Consider the following 23,167-nt stretch of genomic DNA (forward strand, 5'->3'; position numbering starts at 1 on the left):
TGGGCTAGTGGAAGGTGTCCCTGCCCATGGCAGGGAGTGGAACTGGATGGGCTTTAAGGTCCCTTCCAACCCAAACCATTCCATCCTTCTGTGTCAGAGCCCCCCAGCAGCGCTGGGAGTGACACGGACACAGTGATGGGGCAGTGCTGGCCCTGCCCCCCTCAGCCCCCTCCCCGGAGCTGACCTCAGGCTCTCTCACCTGCTCACCACACCAGCCCCAGCCCTTCTCCTCATCTCTCCTGAACTTCCAAAAAGGCCCTTCTTGGCCGGGGACGCCGATCTCACCAAGGATCTGCTCCACACCGATTCCAGCTCTGCTGTCACCACCACTCCTGCTCCCCCCCACCATGCACCTCCTGGGGAATCTCAGTCTGGTTCTCCTTGTCCCCCTTTTCTTTCTTTTTCCCTTTTTTTGTCTCAGACAGGAGCTCTCTCTCCCCCCAGACCACGGCCATGCATGCGAAGCCCCGCGGGCGAGCTCCAGCTGCGAGCGAGTGCCAGCGCAGGGCAGAGCTTTTGAAATGAGGCAGCAAAGCAGAATCAGCTCAATAACCCACTTGTAGTTATTAACAGCAGTACCACAGGAGAAAGAGCAATTCCACTGGCTCTGACCAGTGCCATTCCTCTTATGTTTCTTCATTTCTGTTGAAGAATCTAACCAGAAGGCTGTGAAACATGCCTCAAACCACACATTTTGATTGGGTTTTTCCTCTCCCTCTTTCTTTCCTTATTCTTCTGCTCCCTCTGTGATTCAGCCAAGCTGAATCTGCTACTGAAGTCCAATTTGCATAAAATTATCGTCGTTCCATTCAGTTTGCTGCCCCTTCCACAGCCCCTTCTTTGCTCTGCTGGAAGATGTTGCCCTTTCCGAAGCAGGCAAGCCAAGGGAACGGCAGCACATTACTGCTGCCTGCTGCCTAATTAACATCAAACCTCAGCACGGAGCTGCAGGGATTTACAGGTGTCCTGGAATCATTTTCCCCTCCTCCCTCCCGATGCAAACCAGTCTCTCACAACAAGGAGGGGACCTCGGGCTGATACCCCACAAGTTATCCCTCTGGGGCTCTGGGTACGGTCAGAGCCCACAGCAGCACAGCTGGCTCACTCCTGGCATCCAAAGACTGATGCAAGAGGCTGTTGTAGCAACTAGTCCACAGAAAATGCTCCCATTTTGTCAGAAATTCAATTATTATGGGTACATAATTGTAAAATTACAGTAGGAAGGAACTCACACACACTGCTTTAAAGTGTAAGCAAGTTCTGGAGTTCTTAAAAAAGCACTGTTTGGGAAACAGGGGTATTTAATCTGGCTTTCAGCCTTCCAAATGGTTTCTACCTGTAAGTTAAGGAAGAGGCTGACAAAAAGGAACAACTAAAATATCCCATAGATGATAAAACATCAAGAGACAGCAAAGGAGAGATCATGCATCACGCTTAAGCCTTGAAATCAGCAACATCCAAGTCCAAGGAGAGTGACAACAAACATCCACAAGCACAGAGAGAGGAGATTCTGGGCAAAACCAAGCACATGCTGGTTGAGACATTTATACTGATGGAGATACCCTTGGACAGGGCTCGGAGCAGCCTGGACTAGTGGAAGGTGTCCCTGCCCATGTCAGGGGGTTGGAACAAGATGGTCTTTAAGGTCTCTTCCAGCCCAGGCCATTCTATGGTGGGTTGGTGTGAGACATCTTGTTTATCAAGTTTGCAAAGTAAAACTTGCTTTAAAGCTAAGCAAGCCCATTATCAAAACCTAAAGTCTTGGCCTGCAGTGCTAAAACCTTCCTTACTTCCTCCTTCCAATGGCACATCCTGACCAAGTTCTCTCAGGGCACCTCAAGGCCAAGTGTGGCAGCTGGGGGTGGCACATGGGACAAAGGGAAGGTGTGGGCTCAGTGCCCACACGGATTGGGAAGGCATGGCTGAGGCACCAGGGAGCAAAACTGGCTGGGTTATACTTCAGTTTCCTTTGGGGCTCAACATATCAGAAGGCAGAGCCCTGTGGCATCACTGCCATACCCAAAAATAAAGGTATATCCAGCACCTCTAAGTCACCTTGTCAGCACCTGTCTTAGCATCTGACACAGGGAACACATCCACCTCGGAGAAAAACACGGATCTGTTTTGTGGGAACACATTTACCTCCAAGTTCTTCCCCTCTGATCCTCCAGGATCTGCTACTGGGGAAGGAGAGATCAAGGGAGCAGCTGAACACCCTGGCCAGGGGAACGTGGGGAGCTGGAGAAAAGGGGATGCTCTGGGACGAGCAGAGCAGCTCCAAGAGCTGGCTACAGCAGACAATGTCCCAGTTTAATTTAAACCTTACAGCTTCAGACATAAGAAAGGCTGTTGGAAAGCAGGAGAGGAGAAGGGATTAGAAGAAAACACTTTTGTTGAGAAAGCACTATAATTCCCTCTCCTCGACACACAATGTTTCTTTGAACAGAAGATTTTAAGCTAAGATTAGGCAAGGCCTGTTTCGTGTGCTGAACACCTCAGAAAGGCCTTTCAGTGTCTGTCACCTGGGCTGCCACCCTCACAAAGGCAGCTGAACTCTCTGAACACCAGTCAATATTCCACTCGCTTCCCATCTCAGCAGGGCAGGCAGAACAAGAGGGAAGCAGAGAACAGCTCCGAACAGGGCTCATTTCTTCTTCCCATCTTTTCTCCCCAGGACTCTGGCTGGCTCAGAGAGGCAGGTTATGCCAAGGCAAGAGCTCTGCACACAGCAGTTGTTTTTTGCAGTACCCTCTGCAGCGTGGAGCCATTGGCATCCCGGAGATCCCCTTGGATCGCCTGCTCCAGATTGGATTTCTGCAGCCGCTCTGCTTGGAGAGGGCTCACAAACTCCATTTGCTGCCAGATGGTGACACTGCACTGCTCATCTGCCCACAGTGGGCTGAAGGAATGCTGCTTGGATCTGGGAAGCCCTCTGTGATTTCCATTAGAAGCTGTTTTTCTCCCTAGGACTCTCCCTCACCGTCGGGATCGGGGTGGATTATTACAATAGGATGTTTTCTTTTAAACAAATAATTCCCCAAACAGTTTCTGCCCACAAAACCCACCAGGAGCAGGTTGCATTTCAGTGACTTTGTCAGCAGATTTAACACTTTTTCTGTCCTCTCTGCTTCCATTTAAAGCTTTCCTGTGGGCAGCTGATGGAAATCTTTCCATGGGCAAAAACACAAAGTCTGAGTCCAAGCTGTGATCAGGCAGCTCAGAAGTAGTGATTGGGATTGTTTCTGTCACAATTAAGTAAAGCCATAGCTGGGTTAAATACCAATAAAAAAAGAATTTAAATATAAATTCATAAATTTAATTAGAATTTAAACCATTATCAGTTTGCCATTTTCTCTACATGAACATTTGCTTCAGTAAAATTCGAGCTCTCAAAGGTTCACAGAAATCTGACACAAAAGGGACCAGGGTTTAAAAATATCTAACAAAGTGCTGAAAAATGTGTGGCATCATATAACACCAGTTCCAAAAGTGAATGCTCTCTTAAGGGCTCTGTGATATCTGCTCCTGGTTCACCAGCCCTGCAGAGCCTCAAGGGGCATTTTGGGATATTTTGGCTTTGGGGTTTGCCCTTGGAATGCATTTTTAGCTTTTCAGTCTAAAAGTTCGTGCTACAAAGATACAGCAAAGCACGTGATGAACACAGAACATGGTCAAAAACAACAAAAAAGACTTAAGCAGGACAATGTCAGAATTTTGGGATTTCTGTGTCTTGGGTTTAACACCGGGGGTGCCTTCAGAGCTCCTTAAATCCACACCCTCAGCCCCTGGGCACCCTGTGCTTCACCCTGGGTACGCAACAGCCACGCCAGAGGGAGAGCAAGAAGCTGCATCAAGCACCAGGAGCCAAAATCATCCCTGGCAGGTGGAGGCACCTCAAAGGAGCAGAACCTTCCTCTTCAGGTGGTGAACAGGCCCCTGAAGCTGCTTCCCTCTGCACAAGGGCTGCGATGCATTTGTCACCCATCAGCAGCACCGATGGCTGAGGAGCAGAACTGAGCTCAGAACATGGTCCCAGCCCGTTCAGTGCAAGGGGAGAGGAGATTGGAGGACAAAGAGCTGTTCCTGGAGCAGGAACAGTTCTCTCCCAGCTGACCTTGTCAGATTAAGCATGTGCACAGAACAGGGCAGTGGGCAGCACGGGCAGGCCAAAAATCCCCAAGCAACAAAGGTAACTGAGGCCAGCAGAGAAGAGATGGAGAAAGAACGAGGGGGGAAGAGAGTATTATAAAGGGGTACTAAAAATAGTATGCAATTATTGACAAATATTCCAGAAATGTAGGAACCAGATGAGCCCAAACTCATGTCCTGTCTGCAGCAGGAGTGGCTGGTGGGGCTGGCTGGGGACAGCCATTCATTTCCAGCAAACCAGGTCCTGAAAACCATTTCATGAAAGGTACTGATGGATTCCCAACGAAGCGAGACCGGACCCCACCAAAAATAAAATCGGGAAAAAGATGCTTGGAAACAAAGGAGGGAAAGAGCAGCGGTGCAGGAGCAGCACAGACCAACAGTGGCACCCGGTGGCCGCGGGGCCTCACTGCGGCCAGCACAGCCAAACATCAAATATCAGCTAAAACACCCTCCTGAGTGAGAAAACACAGCGACTGACTGACCTGGCAGATGCTGGAGAAGCAACCTGGTCTAGTGGAAGGTTCCCTGCCCATGGAACAAGATGATCTTTAAGGTCCTTTCAACCCAAATCACTCTATGATTCAATGATTTGATTATTCTGTAAGCTCTGATAAGCGAGTTTGTTTGGTTTTCTTTCTTTAAATGCACGAGAGATGCCACCCTTCTCTAGACAGGGCAGCAAGAGCTGGTACTTTTGGCTGCAGTCATGAGAAATGCAAAATATTGACTAAAAACCAAACTATGTCAATTCCAGCATTTTATACAAAACACTCAAATGTGTATCTTGGTCTGCTCCAAAAAAACATCTGCTACAGAAGATGTCACCTTATCCAGCAAAGCCAAGGGGGAAAGTAGAGCCAACACAAACAGAAAGGGCTGGCAGGAAGGGGACAGAGGCTGTTTGACTGTTCTGTATTAAAGTTCTGAGTAACTGATTATTCTGTCTGGAACTGTATCTTTTGGAAGGCTTGGGATTCAGCCAGGACTGATGTTCTAGAGATAAGTTACTGCCCAAGCTGAAGTTAAAAATCAGAAAACACATGAAAACTGTATCATATTTAAATGAATCCAAACTGCACAAACTACAACCACCAGCTCCTGAAGTTTTAAACAACTCAGGAGAAGGAACTGGGTAATGTAGGTTTTATCTTAAGAAATTTATGCATATTTGAGGCACTGGGGCTCTCCCTTTCTCCACCCATCCTATTGCAAGTTATCTTTGCCAAGGCAGGATGAGCCCCTCACAGAGCTCCAGCTCCAAAGGCACCCGAAGACGGGATCTGACCTGTTGGGGTGGGAGGTGGGCAGCATGAACTGGAACTCCACCACGCAGGTGTTGTCCTTCAGCTGGCGGTGCTGGACACTGTTCAGCTCGTAGGCAATGTAGGCCCTCCGAACATACACCTGGGGACAGAGAGGCTGCATCAGCCCCACCCGGCTGGGGAAGCAGAGGGAGAAGGCAAACAACACACCAGAGACTTCAAAAATATTAAAAGCCAAACAGGTGCCTCCAAATGAGTACCTAGATAGAACTCTAATTCACTGAGAATTTGAAGTTGTTCTTTTGAGGATGGCCAGTCTGGCAGGACAGAACAATCAGGATTATGACCCCATCCTCTGACAGAAGCTTCACTTCTGCTTTCAACCACCTCAGACCTCTTCACACATAGAAAGCTTGAATTTGAAATTTCAGTCAATTATGAACATTAATGCTGTTAAATGCCAGACTCCAAGTGTGCCCCATTCCACACAACCTACAGCTCTCTTGATCTTGCAGGGTAACAGTGCTCAAAACAAACCAAACACACAGAAAAATTAAAAATACTCATTTTTTTTTCAATGGGAATAAACTTACCTCCAAAGCTGCCATTCTTACCACCTGGTTAGTGTGGTAGAAAAAGTTGGGGAGCACATCAAAGATGGATGTTTCGGATAAAATGAGTTTCTGGAAGAGATCACATTAGGCAGGGATTTAAAAGAGAACCATCTTGCAAACAGGGCCAGGCAAAAAATGAAAAACCCCAAATCAAGTCTGACTAGCTCTGATTTCTAAGCTTTTCCCACTGTTCATCAAGGATGATGGACTTTTTATATTAAATTGGAGAATATCTGAAGTTGGAAAGGACTCACAAGGATCACTGAGCTCCTCACAGGACCACCCAATGCTAAACCACGTGATGAGCAGTGACATCCAGAAGCTCCTTGAGCTCTGGGCCACGACCACATCCCTGGGGAGCCTGTTCCAGTGCCCAACCACCCTCTCAAGTGAAGAACCTTTTCCTAATGTCCAGTCTGAACTTCCCCTGGCACAGCTTCACTCCATTTCCTTGTGCCTGGTGACCAGAGAGAGGAGATCAGCACCTCTCCTCCACTGTCCCCTGTGAGGAAGGTGTAGACTGCCAAGAGGTGATTTTGATATCAGCGGAGGAACAAAAACAAAACAGGGGGCAAAAGCTGGAAACCAGACCAACACCATTGAAAGCCACAAGGACCTTGGGACTGGAGGTGAGATTTCTCACAGAAACACGAAGATGAGCGAGGAGAGGAGCGTGGCAGGTACCTGCAGGTTCTCGATGCAGAACTGGTGCCCGTACATGTCGATGGCGGACAGGAAGATGGACTCGACCTGGTTGTGCCGCAGCTCGTAGGAGGGCAGGTGGGAAGCGATGAGAACCTGGAAAACCACAAACACCAGGAGTGTCAGTGAGAGAAGCCACGCTGGGCCATGGGTGGGAGGCTCCATCCCTGAAGAGGCGACCGGTTCCTCCCGGGAATTCTGCGGCACCTGAGGGATGCTGCAAACTCCCTCCTCTCCCCAGCCTCATTTGTTTATCCGCTCTGTTTGTATCACTGGCAATTCCCCACAGAGAAAAGGAACAGCTTCAATCAAGTTCCATCAGTGCATGTGATTTAGCAGTGCAGAGCAGTCCTGGGGATTGCCGGGCCGGCTGTTAATTGGGAAGCAGAGCCGGCAGGGAGCAGCTGTGGGAAGGCCCACGCAGAGCTCTGGAGCAGGGGAGACAACAGACACCAGTGGCACGTATTAAATACCCAACATGAAGGATGCAGAGATAGAAAAGGGAAGCAGCTTGCAGGGAAAATGAAGTGAAAGAGCAGCACAGGGACTGCAGCACCCTCCCCGGTTGCTGCGGGAGAGGTTCAATAACAGAATGGTTCAAGGACACAAACACAACCCTGAAGGAAACAGAAGGTCACTGAGCAGCTTCAAACACCCTGTTCATTTTGAGTAGTCAAGCTAAGAAATGAAAGGAGAGATCTCCAAAGTGTCAGCTTTCCTGCTTTAGACTTTTAGGTTGGAGATAGGGACTGTGGAATGAGAGAAGTGATCAGACTTCGGGGTCAGTGTTACCACAAAACCACTGTGCCCTCTCACCCCTTCCTGCAACAGAGGAAGAGTTAAACCAAACTGCTAAAGAAGAAGCTCACAGCAATATCTGTGTGGTCACATAACATTTAAATTAGTTCTGCACTAGACTCTCAGAACTGACAGTATCAAGAGTTTTTCCAATTATTTTCCTGTTAAAAAAAAATTCACAAAATGCAACTCAAAAGCTGGAAGAAACCAAAAGAGCAACATAATCCTTTGTGATAATTCCTTAGCAGCTGCAAAGAACATCTGGTTCTTGTGTAAATGGCTCTCTCTGTCCTCTATACACAGGGATCCACAATTGTAAGGCAGCTGAGGAACATGGAGAGCATGTCCTTGCTGTTCCTGTACAATCCAGGCAGCCTGTGCTGGTCGGTTTGCAGATGACAAAGCCACCAGGAGCCACAGTGACCATGTATTTCCACCTCCTCTGTCACACAAACCATTGGGCTACTCCCAATTCCCTCCTGTGTGAGCCAGACAAAACTTTTTGGAGGAGCAGGGACAAAGGAATGTATCTTAACTTTAAATATTACAGTGATTGGGAATCCACTGCAATCTTAGCCTGTCACCACAGTCAGTCACTGGTTAATGAGCTTCACTGTCAAAGCTGCTCACAGTATCTACTCTCTCCATTTGAACAGTAATCAAAACAAACATCAAGAGATACAGACTTCCCAGAAGAGTGAGCTCCAGGCAGGAACAGTTCCATACTGAATCAGGGATCAGCTGGGATTGCTGGACACACTCCCTTACCTGCCGTGCCCGCAGGGCCACCTTGGCATTGGTCGTCTTGCTGAGCTGGGTCAGCTCTGTCAGAATATTGATCAGCTCATCTGTCAAGGTGGGGTCACGGCCACAGAGCTGGTCCTGGCAATGAACAGAACAGGAAATTATTATAACAAGAGGGAAACCATCTTCCATCCTCCCTCAAAGGAGTTCAAGCCTGGAATACATACACACAACAAAACCAAAGAGCATAACTGCCAGTGTTAATGCTGTTCCAAAACTCTTCTGAATTCTTCCATTCAGTAAAATGCAAACAGTAAAGACTTTCTTCCAAAAATAGTTTTGATTTCCACCATGAATAATCCCACAGTCTTCAACTCTTCTTGTGAGCCTCCCACTCCCAAAGCTGAAAACCCTCTAGGAGCCTCTAACGTGTTCCTTCCACACAGCACTTAACAGCTTGTCTTGGTAAATTAATCACAGGAGGGAAATGTGAGATGAAACAGGAATTTGCCACAAGAAAGAGTTGGTGCCTTAAAGTTTTAAGATATTCTGAACACCTACAGTCCAGAAAAGGCCCTTTGAAGATCCAAGAAATAGAAAAGTATAAGAGGAAACCTCTGTGCAGCAGGTTAGATAGATAAGCCTGTCAGAGAAAATAAAGTAAAAACCAAACACAAATAACACAAGTCCCATAGACTGACTGACAAGAACAGCTCATGAGATTCCAAAGCTAAAGAGCTTTTCTCCCACATTGCTCTTGATCCCTTTCTCTCTGACCCCACTCAAACACGATGGCACCTCTAGGAACAATGACACAGGTCTCTCAGGCAGAGACCCAAATCCCTCTGATTAAAAAAATCTAAGCTCCTAACTCTGATCAGGTTGCTGTCCCCTCCTAACCAGTCTTGGGCCAGCAAACATTGCAGTGATTGCTCCCAAAGAAAGTTTTGTGCATTTATCCACTCCAGGACACTGTGGGAATTCACAGTGAATAATTCAAAAACTGCCTTGGTCGGATTTGAAACACAAATTCCAGGGTGTTGTAATGTTGCTGCTCCAGGTAACAGAAATCCGATAGGACACGGGACTCCTGCCATGCCACCAGCCATTCCTCCTGCATAGAGCAGCCAGTTAAGTACAGAAAATGAACATACAACAACAAATCACACTGTATTTCAACAAATATATGAAGGATGAAGTAGTTCCCACCCTGCCTTAGGAGCCTGCTGGCTACAAAAGGTGAATGATGGCAGCACAGCACTATTATTAAAACCATCCTCGGAGCCGCTTGTTAGTAATGGATTCCTGGGATACATCAATAACAGCCACAGAGGCATCGAGGTACTTGGACATGTCGCTGCCCTTGGACAAACTTAACCCATCCCACAGAAACATCTTGGCCACCCATAAAACACCACAGCCTCCACCATGGTGACACCAAACGCACCACCGGGTCCCTCGGACATGAAGAGTCAGATGGAAGAGGAGTGACCATCATTTGTTTCACAGCATGTCCTGAAACTCAGGGAAAGCCAGCTGTGCCATGGGTGACCAAAGGCACATTGCCCCTCCGGAGCCCCTGTTCCCACTCCAGAGAAGTCCCTGTGACACCCACGAGGGCAGACCCCATGGCAAGGCGGCACCGCACTGGCAGCGGCGGCTCCAGCAGCACTCGGGTCACCCAGAAGGGTTCTTCCACCTCTGCTCTTTCAAATTCCAGCAAACTGGGACGTTGGTCTTTACTTGAGCAGAAACAACTGACAGCGGTGGGAAGAGCGACCACACAGGAAGGGAAAAGGAAAGCTCTTTGAGGCCTCCCCGCACGCCCCTCGCTCCCTCAGACGGCCAAGGCAGGGCCCAGCGAGGCCCTGCCTCCCCGACACGGCCTGTGCAAGGGGCAACGAACCAGGCCAAAAGTTTCGGTCCCATTTTAGCAAGAAACAATGGGATGACAACAACAGAATACAGCCGGGCGTTGGCTTCGCCTGCTCCGATTGGCAAAGGCAGCAGCGAAGCCTCAAACCAGCTCTTTGACAAGGGCTAACGCCTCGCCGGCACCCCCGTGTAATTACACACTTGAGTGACTGGACTCTGAAGAAAATTGAAGGCCTGAGCTGAGAACAGCTGCCATTTTCTCTCTCCATCACGCCAGCATGATTACTTGAGAAATGAACAGCCCCGGCTCAAAGCTACTCCAGAATTCTCAGAGGAAATATGGCTCCGTGTTCAAATAATGAGATTCTTAAGGCAAGCGTTACTTACAATCACACCACACACCAAAAAGGGAAAGGGGAGGAAAAGAGGGGAAGAAGGAGAGCCAGAAAGAAAGAATTCCAGGGTCCTTCCATCTTACAAATGAGAATTTAAGAAACCCAGTCTCGGCCTAGGAAAATTATGATACTTCATTTGCTTTGGAGAGTTATTTCGTGGATGGCTACTTAGGATATATTTTTGGCAGTAACAGACCATTTTATGTTTGTAAAATAAAAGAAGAAAGAAAATGAGTTTGGGGAAAAAGAAGAGACAGTATTGGAATCAGCCTCTTAAAAAGCAGGACACCCAAATCCAGTCTGTTGGAAATCGTGTTGTAGAAAAATCCATCCTGCCTTGAGGAAGGTGAGCACTCGTTCTGCATCAAAGCATCATGTGAGACAAGGATTCTTTGGGCCATTTTAGGAAACAGCAAAAAGAGACAGGCCTCAATTGGTTTTTTTTAATAATTTTTTCTGGGAATGTAATTTACTGGGAGTTTTACCCATTAGAGTGGGAATGAAGTTAATGAGGACAGAATTTTCATGGAGTAACAAGCCAGAAGAACACAAGAAGGAGATGGTGGCACGAGGATTCCTTGTGTTTCTGAGGTGGAATCTATGTCTGACCAAGAGAAATTCCAGCCCCAGGAGATTCCCATTCCCTCTGTAAGCCCCTGAACAGCCGCACACATCCCAAGGGGCAAAGGCCTGAGCTGGAGTGACCAACTCTGGGCTGACACTGAGCCCTGCCAGAGTCCTTCGTGCAGCCCAAGGACAGACAGTCCAAAAGCACCACTGCAGACCCCAGACAAGACTTTCTGGGACTCCACCCAGGGAGAAGGAATCACTGCCAAACCTGTAAGACCAAACTATGGCTCAGCAAGGAAGAGCCCTCAGGGGCTGATGCCATTCACTACCCACCACCCACCTCCCTTCCTTAGCAAAGAAGGACCATAAAAATCTTGCTGCTACTACAGAATTACCACCACAAAAAGAAACCACCTGCTTTTCGTGGGTTTGAGCTGCCAATGCAGTACCTTTCCAAGCATCCCCCACACAGGAAGCAGCAGACACTTACAATGAGCATTGTAACCAGCAGGTTCTTCTTGGTGACCTGGGCGTGTGAGAAGATGTAGTTCAACACCGCGTTCATGTCACTTTTGTTCTCCTCCCGAAGGGTGAAGACACACTTGTCATAGTGACCTGCAAGCAGAAATGCACAATTTTTTCCCCAGTCTTCACACCTCTGTGTCAAGGGATGCAAGTTACTGATGTGTCTTTATCTTTCTACGTATATTTTTTTAATAATCTCCTTTGCATGGTACCTGAAGGGAGTTGACAAGAAAGATGGAGAGAGACTATTGCCAAGGGCCTGGAGTGATAGGACAGGGGGGAATGGCTTCACACTGCCAGAGAGCAGGGTTAGATTGGATTTTGGGATGAAATTCTTCCCTCTGAAGGTGTGGAGGCTCTGACACAGGCTGCCCAGAGAAGCTGTGGCTGCCCCATCCCTGCAAGTGTCCAAGGCCAGGTTGGACGGGGCTTGGAGCAACCTGGGCTAGTGGGAGGTGTCCCTGCCCATGGCAGGGGGTGGAACTGGATGATCTTTAAGGTCCCTTTCAACCTAAACCATTCTATGGTCCACACAATCCATTTTGGGAAGGAAGCATTCCCACCACCACAAACTGCAAACTTTAATTCAAACATTCTACTCTTATTAAACAGCTCCTACACCAAATGCCTCCTTCGTGAGCAATACAGAGAGGAATGGTTGGCTCAGACTTTCATTCAAATGACAACTGGAATGAAATAACAGCAAAAAGCCTTGCACCATCCTCTACTACCAGCAAATTGAAGTGGAAATGAACCTGCAGTAGCATTAGGCTGGTGCAGGTAATGGAGCAGGACAAAAGAAGTGTGGAATCTGAACTACCTGTAAGAGCCAGAGCCTTGGAATTAGCCAGGGCTTCATTGCCCTCTTGTGCCTGGATACAGCAGTGCAAGGCATTGATTTCACCTCAGCTTCAGACTGAGCTCATGGACAGCAAACAGCTTCCTGGCACTTTACAGCAGGTAACTCAGTGACTTTTGGTTTCACTGCACTTGATTTCCTCACCATAGAACTTAACAAAAAGGCAAGATAGAACAAAATTATGTGGTGAATTTAAATAGGTTTTCTGATTCCAGTTTTTCCTGCAGATGCGCAGAAATCAGGAAATATAAATCAAGCTTCCAGTGTGAAGATTCTACACGTGGAATATCCAAGCAGGGGAATTCACCAGTGGTGGGTCACTGCTGACAGAGTCAGGGAGGGAAAACTGCTTCACCTCTGATCTGGAACAAGCAGAGACCACACAGAGTGGCTCAGCCTTAGTGAGCTCAGTGAGAGACCAGAAATGGCAACACACCTCATAATTCAGCAAGTCTATCTTTTTACTCCAGGTCATACAAAAGTCCTCAATTAGAGGATCAGGAACTCCTATGGAAGTTATTTGTTTGAAGTTACAAGGAAAAGGAGCATTTCTACACTGAAAAGAGACCAGAATCACATCATGACACAGTGGGATAACCAGAATCATCCCAATGGCACGGGATGTAAAAGAAGAAGGAAAAACCACCAGAGGAAAACCAGCAGAACAGACACATCTGGAGTGGAGTTTGTCATTTGCCTCTTGAACACTCTTACCATGAAAACTCAAAGGGGACAGAAGCTCCTCTACAAAAGCCAGGATCTGACTGCAGACCCTTGAAAACAAGCCTGGGCAGCTCACCTTCACCATGAAGTCGGAGTAAACCGCCTCAAAGGTGCCCATGTGGACTTTCTGGGACCAAGTATGGCTTCAGAAATCAAATCCTTGGTGTGCTCAGAGACTCACCGTGCTGGAACTGGGTCTCCACCTTCAGGTACTGACGGAGCAGATCCATCACCACGGCCTTCATGTGGCCCCGGATCCCACTGCGGTACCTGCAGAAACCCAGCACGGAGTGAGCCTGGCTGAACACACAACCCCTGCCTCCCCTGCTGTGGGGAGGAGCTGACATTTTGCAGGACACCCCTGGAAATGGCTCACCTCTGCACGAGCTGCACAATGCTCTGAGTGTTCATGAAGAAAACCTCCCGCTCCGACTTGCGGTTCAGGGTGGCGGCGTGGCTGTCCAGGATATTGGCAATCTGCAAGAGAGCAACCACATGACAGTCCCGGTTCTGGATGGGATCATCTGGCTGAAGAGCCAGCAGAGAGTCTGAGAACTTCCAGACACACCAGAGAGAGCTCCAGCAGAGTCCAGTAAAAGCCAAAGCCTTACACTGCTGAGGAAGTCAATGACCTGACAATGACACAAGAATCAACGCATGATTTATACAGTGGAGAAATCATCTTCCAACATCTCCTGACCTGGGCAGGCCTTCCTTGGCTGCAGTTATTCTTTTTAAAGGTGCAAATTGCACTGCAGCACATGTACCAGGTAAAAAGCAAACAAACAAATGCCCACAAGGCCACTGGTGAGATTAAAGTGTTTCTAAACCGCCTGTTTAAAGCTACACCGAGCAGGGAACACATACCCTTCAGCACAGAGGAAGGAGACAAGCCTTTAAGTTCAAGTGATACAGGCAAGCATCTTTCATCATGAAGATCCCATGTTCCAACACACCTCTCAGGTTCAATTAATCTCCAGGTAATTTAAAGGAACCTTCTGCCCCAACACAAATCAACTTTTATCCCTCTGTAGAAGTGTGGTTGATCACCTGTTGGCTGGGAAACTGGCAGAGGACTGATGTGATGTTGCTGGCATATTGGGCCATCTCTTTCTTGATGGACTTCTCTACATTGGGTGGGATCCGTCCAGACACACTGGTCATGATGTCCTGAAGTTCCAGCAGAGGCAAAGATGGATCTCTCAGAGTCTTCATCAGTCGCTCCACCCAGCCTTTCACCTACAGAGAGACAAGGCAGTGTAAAGACAAGCATGAAGAAGAGAATAAGCAGCAAGAAGGGAAAAAAGGAAAGGGGACTCTCCCATCTAATGCTGGACATCAGAAGGAATTTCTGGGTGGAGTCCCCATCCCTGAAGTTGTTCAGGATATGACTGCACATGGCACACAGTGCTCTGGTCTGGCTGATAAGGTGGGTCACAGGTTGGTCTCCATGGTCCTGGAGGTCTTTTCCAACCTAATTGATTCTATGATTCTGCTGTGACTAGACCTCTCCAAGAGAGGAGGACATGGATGCACGAGGTGTGCTTGGACCCTGTGAGATCTTCCTCTCTGGTGAGACTGACCACAAGAAGTCTGAGCAAACCCAGCTGAGCTGGCCACAGCAGGGCACCACTGCCCTGGCTCTGGGTCCTCTGGCTGTGACAGGCAAATTGGCCAACCCTGCCCTGAGCTGAAAGAATATTGTGCTCTGGCTCTGCAACAAGAAGCACCCAGTACCTTGCTGCTGAAGAAGGGCTCTGGCAGGCAGTACCCATTCATCACGTTGACCAGGTTATCCAGCACGTAATGGAAGATGCGATGGAGTTTCTCCCCTCTGAGTGCTGTGCTCTGGATCTGGGGCAGGGTACCCGTGTGCAGCTCAGCCTGGAACAACAACAGTGGCACTGACCCCCCTCTGTGGCATCAGCCAGGGGGGCAATGTCCAGGTACCCTCGACTGGAGCCTCAGATTTAGTTTGGAAGGATTCCCAGAGCGGAAAAGGCACTTGGTTGAGAGACACAAACCCACATTAGTACTGAGGTAAGAAGAGACAACAGGAATGGTAGAATTATCCTGAATCAGAGAGAGAGAGAATAATCCGAGTCCAGTCCTCAACTGAGACAAATGAATGGTGAAGTGACAATTCCAGTACAATGCACAAATGGGAAACTGGTTCACTGGACCATCTCAACATCACTCCCCTATTAAAAACCCCAACAACATCTGCGCTTCCTGCAACTCCTCACCTGCTGAACCCTGCTGGGATCATCCAGCTGGAGCTTGGCAATCACACAGCCTGGGTCCAGGACTGCCCCTGGCCGTTTGACATAGTGGATGCAGCCCGATTCCCCTGCTGATACCGTCATCACCATTTTCATCACCTGCACAAGGAAAACAGGTTACACACTCAGCTTCCATGTGCCCCAAAATGGTTCTAGTCTTGGGAGGCAGTGTCCCACCACAGACAGACCTGCATGAGCAGCTTTGGCATTCAGGCTTTCCCAAAAGCTTACAAACACACACACACTGGGAACCAACCCAAACACTAAGGTGAATGGGAGAACCAAATAATTAGCCACAAATTAGTGCAGCATGAAGCCATCCTCAGGAATGTCACCTACTCCATGCTGCCAGAACCAACAGGGACCCAGGAAGGTCCCACATTCAGCACAATGAACAAAGCAGACAATTTACTGCTGCAGCTGCTGGACTCCAAAGGCTCCTCTCAAAAGCTACAGCAACACCTTCTAGAGCCCTCAGACAGCTCTTCCCAGACAGAAAGGCTTTCTTAGATCAACCATGGAAGCTCCTGCCTTTGGAGCAGAAGGGTTGGGCACGGGGGAACCAGCTTGGTTCTACCCTTACTATGCTCTACCCAACTGGGAGCACAGGGACTGTGTAGGTGGTTCCTTCTCAGCCATGACCCTGTTGCAGTGTAAAAGCACTTACATAAAATAACTGGATCTGTGTCTTGATATTTTTCTCCTACACATTATCCCCAAGTGGTTTAATTGCCCCTCTGTCATCACACACCCTCCCCTCCCTCAAATCTGTTTTGAGCCACACACTCCTACACAACCCCTCGTGCTTTCCTCACCGAGATGCAGAAATTGCTCATCCTCCTCCTCTGGAAGAGTTAAGTAACTTCCAAGGGAGAAGGGAGGAGTGACACTTATTAACTCATCCGATCAACCTGATAAATGATCAGGTAATCAGAGAAGTCTTAGTTTCTTACTTAATCCTGGCACATATCTCTGCTTCTGAGTCTGTGTTAGTACTACAAGTGGAAGGTCTGGGGCATTTCACTGGACACCTGCTCCTGCTCCTACAATGGTCTTCTTCACCACCACTGAAAAACACGTGGATCCCACTCTCCCTTGGAATCACAGCAAGATGACAACCATGGTCTCACTGCTGAGAAATTCTGCTTAGCACTGGGTGTACAGTCATTAACACTCCAACTTCAGCTGTTCAGTAATTTTCTCCCCACTCCATCACTCTCACTGATTCCTGCTTTAGTCCAGGTTAAAACACGGACAAAACTTGGAAAGGAAGTGCTGTGAATTATCCCTCGTGCTCAACCCCCAGTTCCAAAGCATTTAATATCCCTCCCCCTCAGCTATTGCCTGGGCAGCCAAGTCAGTTCCTTGAGACTCTTTTACCTCGATTTCTGCAAAGCACTGGCCTGCAAACACGTGTCCCCCATCCTCCACCACGTACTGGATCAGCTTCCCCGCCGAAGGCGAGCGCAGGATGGAGGGATCGTTCTCCTTCTCAAACACACACGTCTTGTTCCCTATAGTGATGCGGTACCTAGGAAAGGGTGGGACAAATCACTGCCACAGAATTCCCTGGGGAAGGCAGGGGAAGGGGGAAATGCATTCTCTCTTTCCCTATTCTAGTTCAAAATAAAACTAAAGGAAAACACCTCAACCAACTGAGAGGTGGAGATTCTGTAGTATTTCAAGCCCAAAAGTTACCCAACCTCTTTGTCCTCCTGACCAATTTGTTAAGTTTCCAGGAACAGAACCCAGCAGGTGGAGCAAAGGTTCACATTCCAGACCTGGGGATTTTCTGGCCTCACTGCTGTGATCCTTGCAGGGAATTTTGAGGGAACACACTGAAACAGCACATCTTGTCTCTATTTCTAAGGCAGCTATGGAGTTTCAAGGATTTTAAAGATTTTCATGTTCTGGTTTTTGGTTTTTATAATCCCAAAGGGCATTTTCGAAGAACCAGCAGAGGAACAGGGACTCCACACTGGTGCACATTCAGATCTCCCTTCTAACAGTAACCAAGATCTGCTCTCCAGGTGAAGGCAACTTCTCCCTTTAAACTCATCCACAACACATCTAGGAACCTCTTCCTAAGAGAGAATTCCATTCCCAGCTGATCTTTGGGAGGCATAAAGTTACGAGTACGCCTAAGTTTGACTTGTATGTAAATGTTAAACATTAATCTGTACCTGTCCACTTCTTCTTTCATGTAGGTGGTGTAGCTGCTGCCATCATAGGAGAGGAGCAGTCCCCCATCACTCAGCCTGTGCACATCCACTTCCACACAGGAGTTGTTCATGATCACCACGTAGGAATTGGGAGACTGCCGGGTCACCTGCAGGTCCACAGGAATGGCAAATATCCCATGAATTAAACACAGCATTGAGAGTGCCTTAGTTGCCACAACACACACAGTTTTCCAAGCGCTGCAATAGTGGGAATTAAAGAAGGGGAACAGAGACATTTGTTTTCATGTAAAAAAATTTGGGGTCATAAAGCCAAGCATTTGGCAGTCAGGAGATGCCAGAACTAATGCTGTCCATGAATCTCAATTTAATCCTCTCACACTCAAGGGCTGACTGTGGAGGTTTGATTGTGCAATCATGGATCATTTCTTCACCCTGATCTACGGATGAGTCACGGTCGCGTACTAAAACTGCGTAATGGAGGAGAGAATTTGGGGGCAAAACAGAGAGACTCTCCCACAGGGAAAGCAACAAATGCTCTCCCTAGAGAGAGGGATCCTATCACAGTCTCTGCCCCAGAGCTCCTTTCTGAAGCTGGGTAAATGCCTTAAAGAGACTTCAGCTGCTGCTCAGTGCCTCTGTTCCTCATCAGAGGGGTGCCAAGATGAAACCAGGGAGGTGCAGGGGTGCAGAACACAGAACTGCAAAAACCAGCATATGGTCACATCAACAAAAACTTCACCATCCCAAATTTGCCCAAGGAAGCTAATGAAGATTGCACAGGCAACCTTAAGTCTTATATTTCCTAACTTTTGCATGTCTGGTTTCACAATATCAGGTTTTGCACTCAGTAAAGAAAGAGCAACAGTAAAGAAACAAATTGCTACAAATTCTGTCACGTTGATGGGTGAAAAACCACATATTCAGAAACATCAACTGAAAGTTTTGGTCAACCTGTAGCAGTTTTGCCTATAACAAAGTAATTTTCACCCTACCCAGAGCATTTCTTGACTCCAAGAGGTTGAAACATTTACAGAAACACGGGAATGGAAAGATGGGATGGGGTGTTATCATAAGGGAGGTTATACTGATTTCTTCATCCACTGAAGCAGAGAAAATAAACCCTGTTCAGGTGTAATTCCCATAATTACACGTTCTACAAAGACTAAGCCAGAGCAGCACACACAGACATGTCCAACTCCGTGGCAGGAGGATGGTTTTCCCCACTGTCCATCGTACCTTCAGCACATACTTCTTTCCCTCATAGATGAGCTCCACGTCCACAGTGTTCAGCAGGGTATGAGCAGGCAAGACTTGGCCCCTGGGAAGAGAAGTACAAAACAAAACTGATCTTCCACAAGCCACCAAATGGCTACCAGGGGTCCAAATGGGTTCAAAGATGCATCCAAGGAATTGGGAAACAGCAGCAGAGAAATGGGAGAAGGTTTTTATAGAGTCTCTTCTTAGGAGAGACATTTATCAGTTTGACAACGTGAGCCCATCTCCCCCCAGCTACACAGGTTGGCTTTGCTCTCTTTTCCATTCACCCAGGGGTGATTCAAGATTCCCTAATGCTGCCCTAGCAGCACACAGAGAAAGAACTCCATGTTTCTGAGCCATTTCCTGGAGCTTCTGCCAAAACTGCCAGAAACCAAACCCATCTGTGCAAACAGCAGGGGATATTTTGGGGAAATGCACAGATACCTGCCAGCTTTCTCAGGCCAGCGGAAAAACAGCTTCTTGGGGCAGTGAACAGTCAGCAAATAACAAGCCCTGAGTATTTCTGGACTGGATTGAACAAAACTTGTAAGTCAGAACTAATTACTAGAGAGCACTTGTGCTTTTACCTTTCCAGGGAGTGCAGGAAGTTGGAGACGCTGTTCCGTAAGCTCACGTCAGCCACGTGCAGAGCCCCACACACCACTCCCAGCATGGTGTCAGGCCTCTCAGCCTGCAAAGAGGGGGCACAGGGCACAGTCACACCTCCTTCAGCTTCAGCCCAGTCTGGAGACCGGACAAGAATCACCAGTCTCAGCTTTATTTTTGATTCATGGCCACCGTCTCTTTAAAGTTTAGTTGCTGTAGTAGCCACATAAACTCTGCATAGAAGCAATTACACCTGTAATTCCTTAAAACTACATCTTTTTCTTCCTGGATCAAATCTTGAGACTCCAAAACACTTGTCTTAATTCCCACATGCACTAAAGATGCTTTTCTGGCCAACTTTAAGACCAACTTTCCCCAGCAGGCACGACCCGGGGTTTTGATATACATAAGAATTAAGGCCAGTGAAAATTCATTAAATGGACATTAACCACTCCTAAATCCTCGTGCTTTTGCATCAGCACACAGCAAGCCCTTCCCCTCCTCTTTCCCATCTGTATTCCTGCAAGGAAAGCAGCTGGACCTGCACTTTCTCAGCGATCAGCCGGTCCAGCCAGCCCGTGTCGATGCGGTTCTGCTGGAAGCTCTCCGTTTCCAGCAGCTTGATCAGGTACTCCACAGTGGTTCGGAAGTCCCCTCGGATGGACAGCTCCTTCAAAGCCACCACCATGTTTCTGAAAGGGAAAAGAATCCCTCTTATCTATCCCATGCTAACGGTGACGTGCAAGCTGGCAGCTCCAGACAGCTCCCTGTGAGCTGCTGGGAAAAGCAGCCTGAAGGGAAGAGCAGAAGAGCACGTGCACTGGAGCAAGGCCCTGGATGGCATGTTTGGGAATGAGAGAATATTGATTTTCTTGAATCTGCTGCTGGTGTGAAGAAGAGCAGCTCAGTGGGATCAGGAGTTCCCCCTGCTATCACCATCTAGGCACCCCCCACGTGTCAGAGGTGTACAACACACTTGGTCTCCATCTCACCCAGAAGGATTAAAAACACGGAAGACAAGTCTGACAACCCTGTCCTAGGACCAGATGCTTTAATATTCCACACCACAAGGGCACTCAATGGTTTACAAACCATCCTAGGGCATCGGCATAACAAGTCAGCAATGTTTTTCCTGTTAGAAGCCTTCACCTGAACACTTCAAAGAGGTTCTTCCAGCAGCAGGGATGCAAGGCAGCGATGAAACAGGCAGGAAAAGAGGAAAGAAAATTAAGCAAAAAGTGTAGAAATGTAAGTGTAATGTAGTGGAATTGCAAAGCAAGAGGGATGAGAAGCCTGACCATGATGTGGAAAACAAGGTATAGAGAGGGAAACTTCTCTTAAAACTCCTAGAAGTAAGAAGCCTTGTTTTTCCATGGCAGTTTGGATCAAAGAGGACAAAACTAAGCAATTTCCAAGGCTCTACCACATTTCTGACTACTCACGAAATGGCTTCTTCACGATTTTCTCCCCAGGAGAAGCAGTGACCAAACTGAGAATCAGCAAACTCATGGAGCCCTCCTGCAGCAGCAACACTGAAATAGCCCCAGACGTTCTTATTGCTGCGGAAATTCAGCTCCTGAACTGTTCCAGAACTGGGCTTAAATCCCTGTAAAGACAGACAGACATTGCTCTACATCCTAAGGAAAAAGTAAATAATCCAGAATTAGGGAAGCAATTAGAGTTCTGAAGGCTCTTAGAACACCTCTTAGTGCTGCAACCTGATATACACATAAATAAGTTCTGGCTGTGTCTAACCAGAGCCCAGAGAACCATCAGCCAAGTGAGGTAAGGGAAGAACCTTTTGAATTTGCTGCCAAAATTTTCAGGAACAGCAGCAGGGATTGACCCAAGGTGTGAAGTCTGTGGTGAGCAGTAACTACAGAATTTAAGCCCTCACCTCATCAGGATTCTCACTGGTGATCCGTGCAGCAATGACATGGCCACGGGGACTGGGGACGTGGGCTGAATTCTCAAAATCAATAGTTGTGTCTCCCCATGGAGAAACACCATACATCACCCGGATATCCTTGATCCTGTGGAGGGGGACCCCCATGGCAATCTAAGGAGAAAAAGAAATATTAAAAGAAACCACCGCTAAGTTTCTCTCCTCACAGACCTGAACATTCCCATTTCCCAGGACAGCTGAGCTCAGTGTAATATCCACCTTAAGCCCTTCAGTCAGTATTTTCCATTGACTGATTAAAAGGCTCCAGGGAAAGCAGACAGTGCTAGGTCAGCTGAGGATGGGCATTAGGCCTGTTAAAAATACACTGTGGTCCCAGTGAGACAGGAGGGCCCTAAGTGGTTATAGGAAACCGTGGAATTTTGCAACTACAAACTGTGGAGAGAGTAACCTGCAGAACCAGCTGCTGGCTGCATCTTATGGAGTAAAGTCCCACTCATTCTGTTCATTAGTTGGAGGCTTTTTATAGATAGAGTTCAAAAATGAAGTAGAAAAGCACCTAGAGCCCTAATATGGTGTGAGGGGACTGTGGCATTCCCTCACTGCTGGAAAAGCTTGGGGCTGGGAAGGAGCTTGGCAGCACACAGGAGTTCGGGGGGACACACATGGGACAGACAACAACTGCTTTCTGCAGGACCTGTGGGGGATCCCCTCGTGACTTTGGGAAACTTCAAACAACTGCTGAGCTTGCTGAAAGATGAAAAAAATCCAGTTGTCTGTTCTGTTTTCCCTCCTTTTGTCACTAGGAACTCTGGGCAGAGGCTGCTGTCCCTCGGGGGCGGAGTGGGTGACGCTCTGCCCAGAACTGGCACTGCAGCCTCAGAAGCCAACTCATTCACAAAGGAATTTCAGAGCCTATAGTTGAACTATTCAAGGCCAAAGCTTGTCAAGACAGGCTTTTTTCCCCACAACCTTTCCTTAAATCAGTTTTCCCACCTCGGTGTTTTATTCTTCTCTTGCTTCCCTTCACACTTCTTTTACCTTAAGGCCGACCAGGAGAAACAACTAGAAGGTAACCTGCCTTTGCTTTCCAACAGCAGGGATGCATAAATATTTTTGGGATACTGAATGAAGCTTTGCTCCAGCTGAGAAAGTACCAAAATGGGCCTTGGACTTATTGGGGATTTTTGTTGAAGAGGAAATGTGTGGGAGTCCTGTATCACCTACCTGCACATGGGATATAGGTCATAGATTGTAGAGCTCTCTAATGTGTCCTTTCTGTTCTCTCCTCTATCAGCACCAAGATCTAGAGAACTGTACCATGTCAGTGTGTGATCCAGCTCTAACCCAGCACCCAGTTGGGCTCAGACGAGAGCCCTCCCCCCTTGTTTCACTCAGCCTTCAGCAGAACAGGTTTTTCATGCTCAGGCCTCTTCCAGGTACCACTGATCAAACACTTCTGAAAGCCTCCAAGAGCACAGGGCCCTGCCCCTGGCTCACCTGGAGCACAGGACCCAGCCCGTGGCTCACCTGGAGCATAGGACCCTGCCCCTGGCTCACCTGGAGCACAGGACCCAGCCCGTGGCTCACCTGGAGCACAGGACCTGCCCCTGGCTCACCTGGAGCACAGGACCCAGCCCGTGGCTCACCTGGAGCACAGGACCCTGTCCCTGGCTCACCTGGAGCACAGGACCCTGTCCCTGGCTCACCTGGAGCA

General features: G+C 48.1%; 2 protein-coding genes across 7 annotated transcripts in view; both read right to left on the minus strand.

The window, feature by feature from the left end:
• ACACA (acetyl-CoA carboxylase alpha) overlaps positions 1-21,608 on the minus strand; it is an 89,796-nt gene extending 68,188 nt beyond the window's left edge. For all 4 annotated transcript variants that reach the window (XM_017821515.1, XM_017821516.1, XM_017821514.1 and 1 more), the window contains exons 1-17: positions 21,445-21,608; positions 20,990-21,153; positions 20,089-20,239; positions 19,529-19,632; positions 18,921-19,002; positions 17,685-17,830; positions 16,882-17,032; positions 15,466-15,600; positions 14,957-15,103; positions 14,270-14,458; positions 13,596-13,696; positions 13,401-13,489; positions 11,603-11,727; positions 8,297-8,410; positions 6,713-6,826; positions 6,008-6,097; positions 5,438-5,556 (exon numbers count right to left, since the gene is read on the minus strand). In XM_017821515.1, coding sequence (XP_017677004.1) covers positions 5,438-5,556; positions 6,008-6,097; positions 6,713-6,826; positions 8,297-8,410; positions 11,603-11,727; positions 13,401-13,489; positions 13,596-13,696; positions 14,270-14,458; positions 14,957-15,103; positions 15,466-15,600; positions 16,882-17,032; positions 17,685-17,830; positions 18,921-19,002; positions 19,529-19,632; positions 20,089-20,239; positions 20,990-21,153; positions 21,445-21,600 — 2,177 coding nt within the window. In that variant the 5' untranslated portion in view covers positions 21,601-21,608. The remainder of the gene's footprint in view (positions 1-5,437; positions 5,557-6,007; positions 6,098-6,712; positions 6,827-8,296; positions 8,411-11,602; positions 11,728-13,400; positions 13,490-13,595; positions 13,697-14,269; positions 14,459-14,956; positions 15,104-15,465; positions 15,601-16,881; positions 17,033-17,684; positions 17,831-18,920; positions 19,003-19,528; positions 19,633-20,088; positions 20,240-20,989; positions 21,154-21,444) is intronic.
• LOC108500535 (acetyl-CoA carboxylase-like) overlaps positions 6,457-23,167 on the minus strand; it is a 41,142-nt gene continuing 24,431 nt past the window's right edge. For all 3 annotated transcript variants that reach the window (XM_017821524.1, XM_017821521.1, XM_017821522.1), the window contains one exon: positions 6,457-6,469. In XM_017821524.1, the coding sequence (XP_017677013.1) occupies positions 6,467-6,469 (3 nt within the window). In that variant the 3' untranslated portion in view covers positions 6,457-6,466. The remainder of the gene's footprint in view (positions 6,470-23,167) is intronic.

This window comes from Lepidothrix coronata, unplaced genomic scaffold, assembly GCF_001604755.1.
Source record: "Lepidothrix coronata isolate B3197 unplaced genomic scaffold, Lepidothrix_coronata-1.0 Scaffold91, whole genome shotgun sequence".
Lineage (NCBI taxonomy): Eukaryota > Metazoa > Chordata > Aves > Passeriformes > Pipridae > Lepidothrix > Lepidothrix coronata.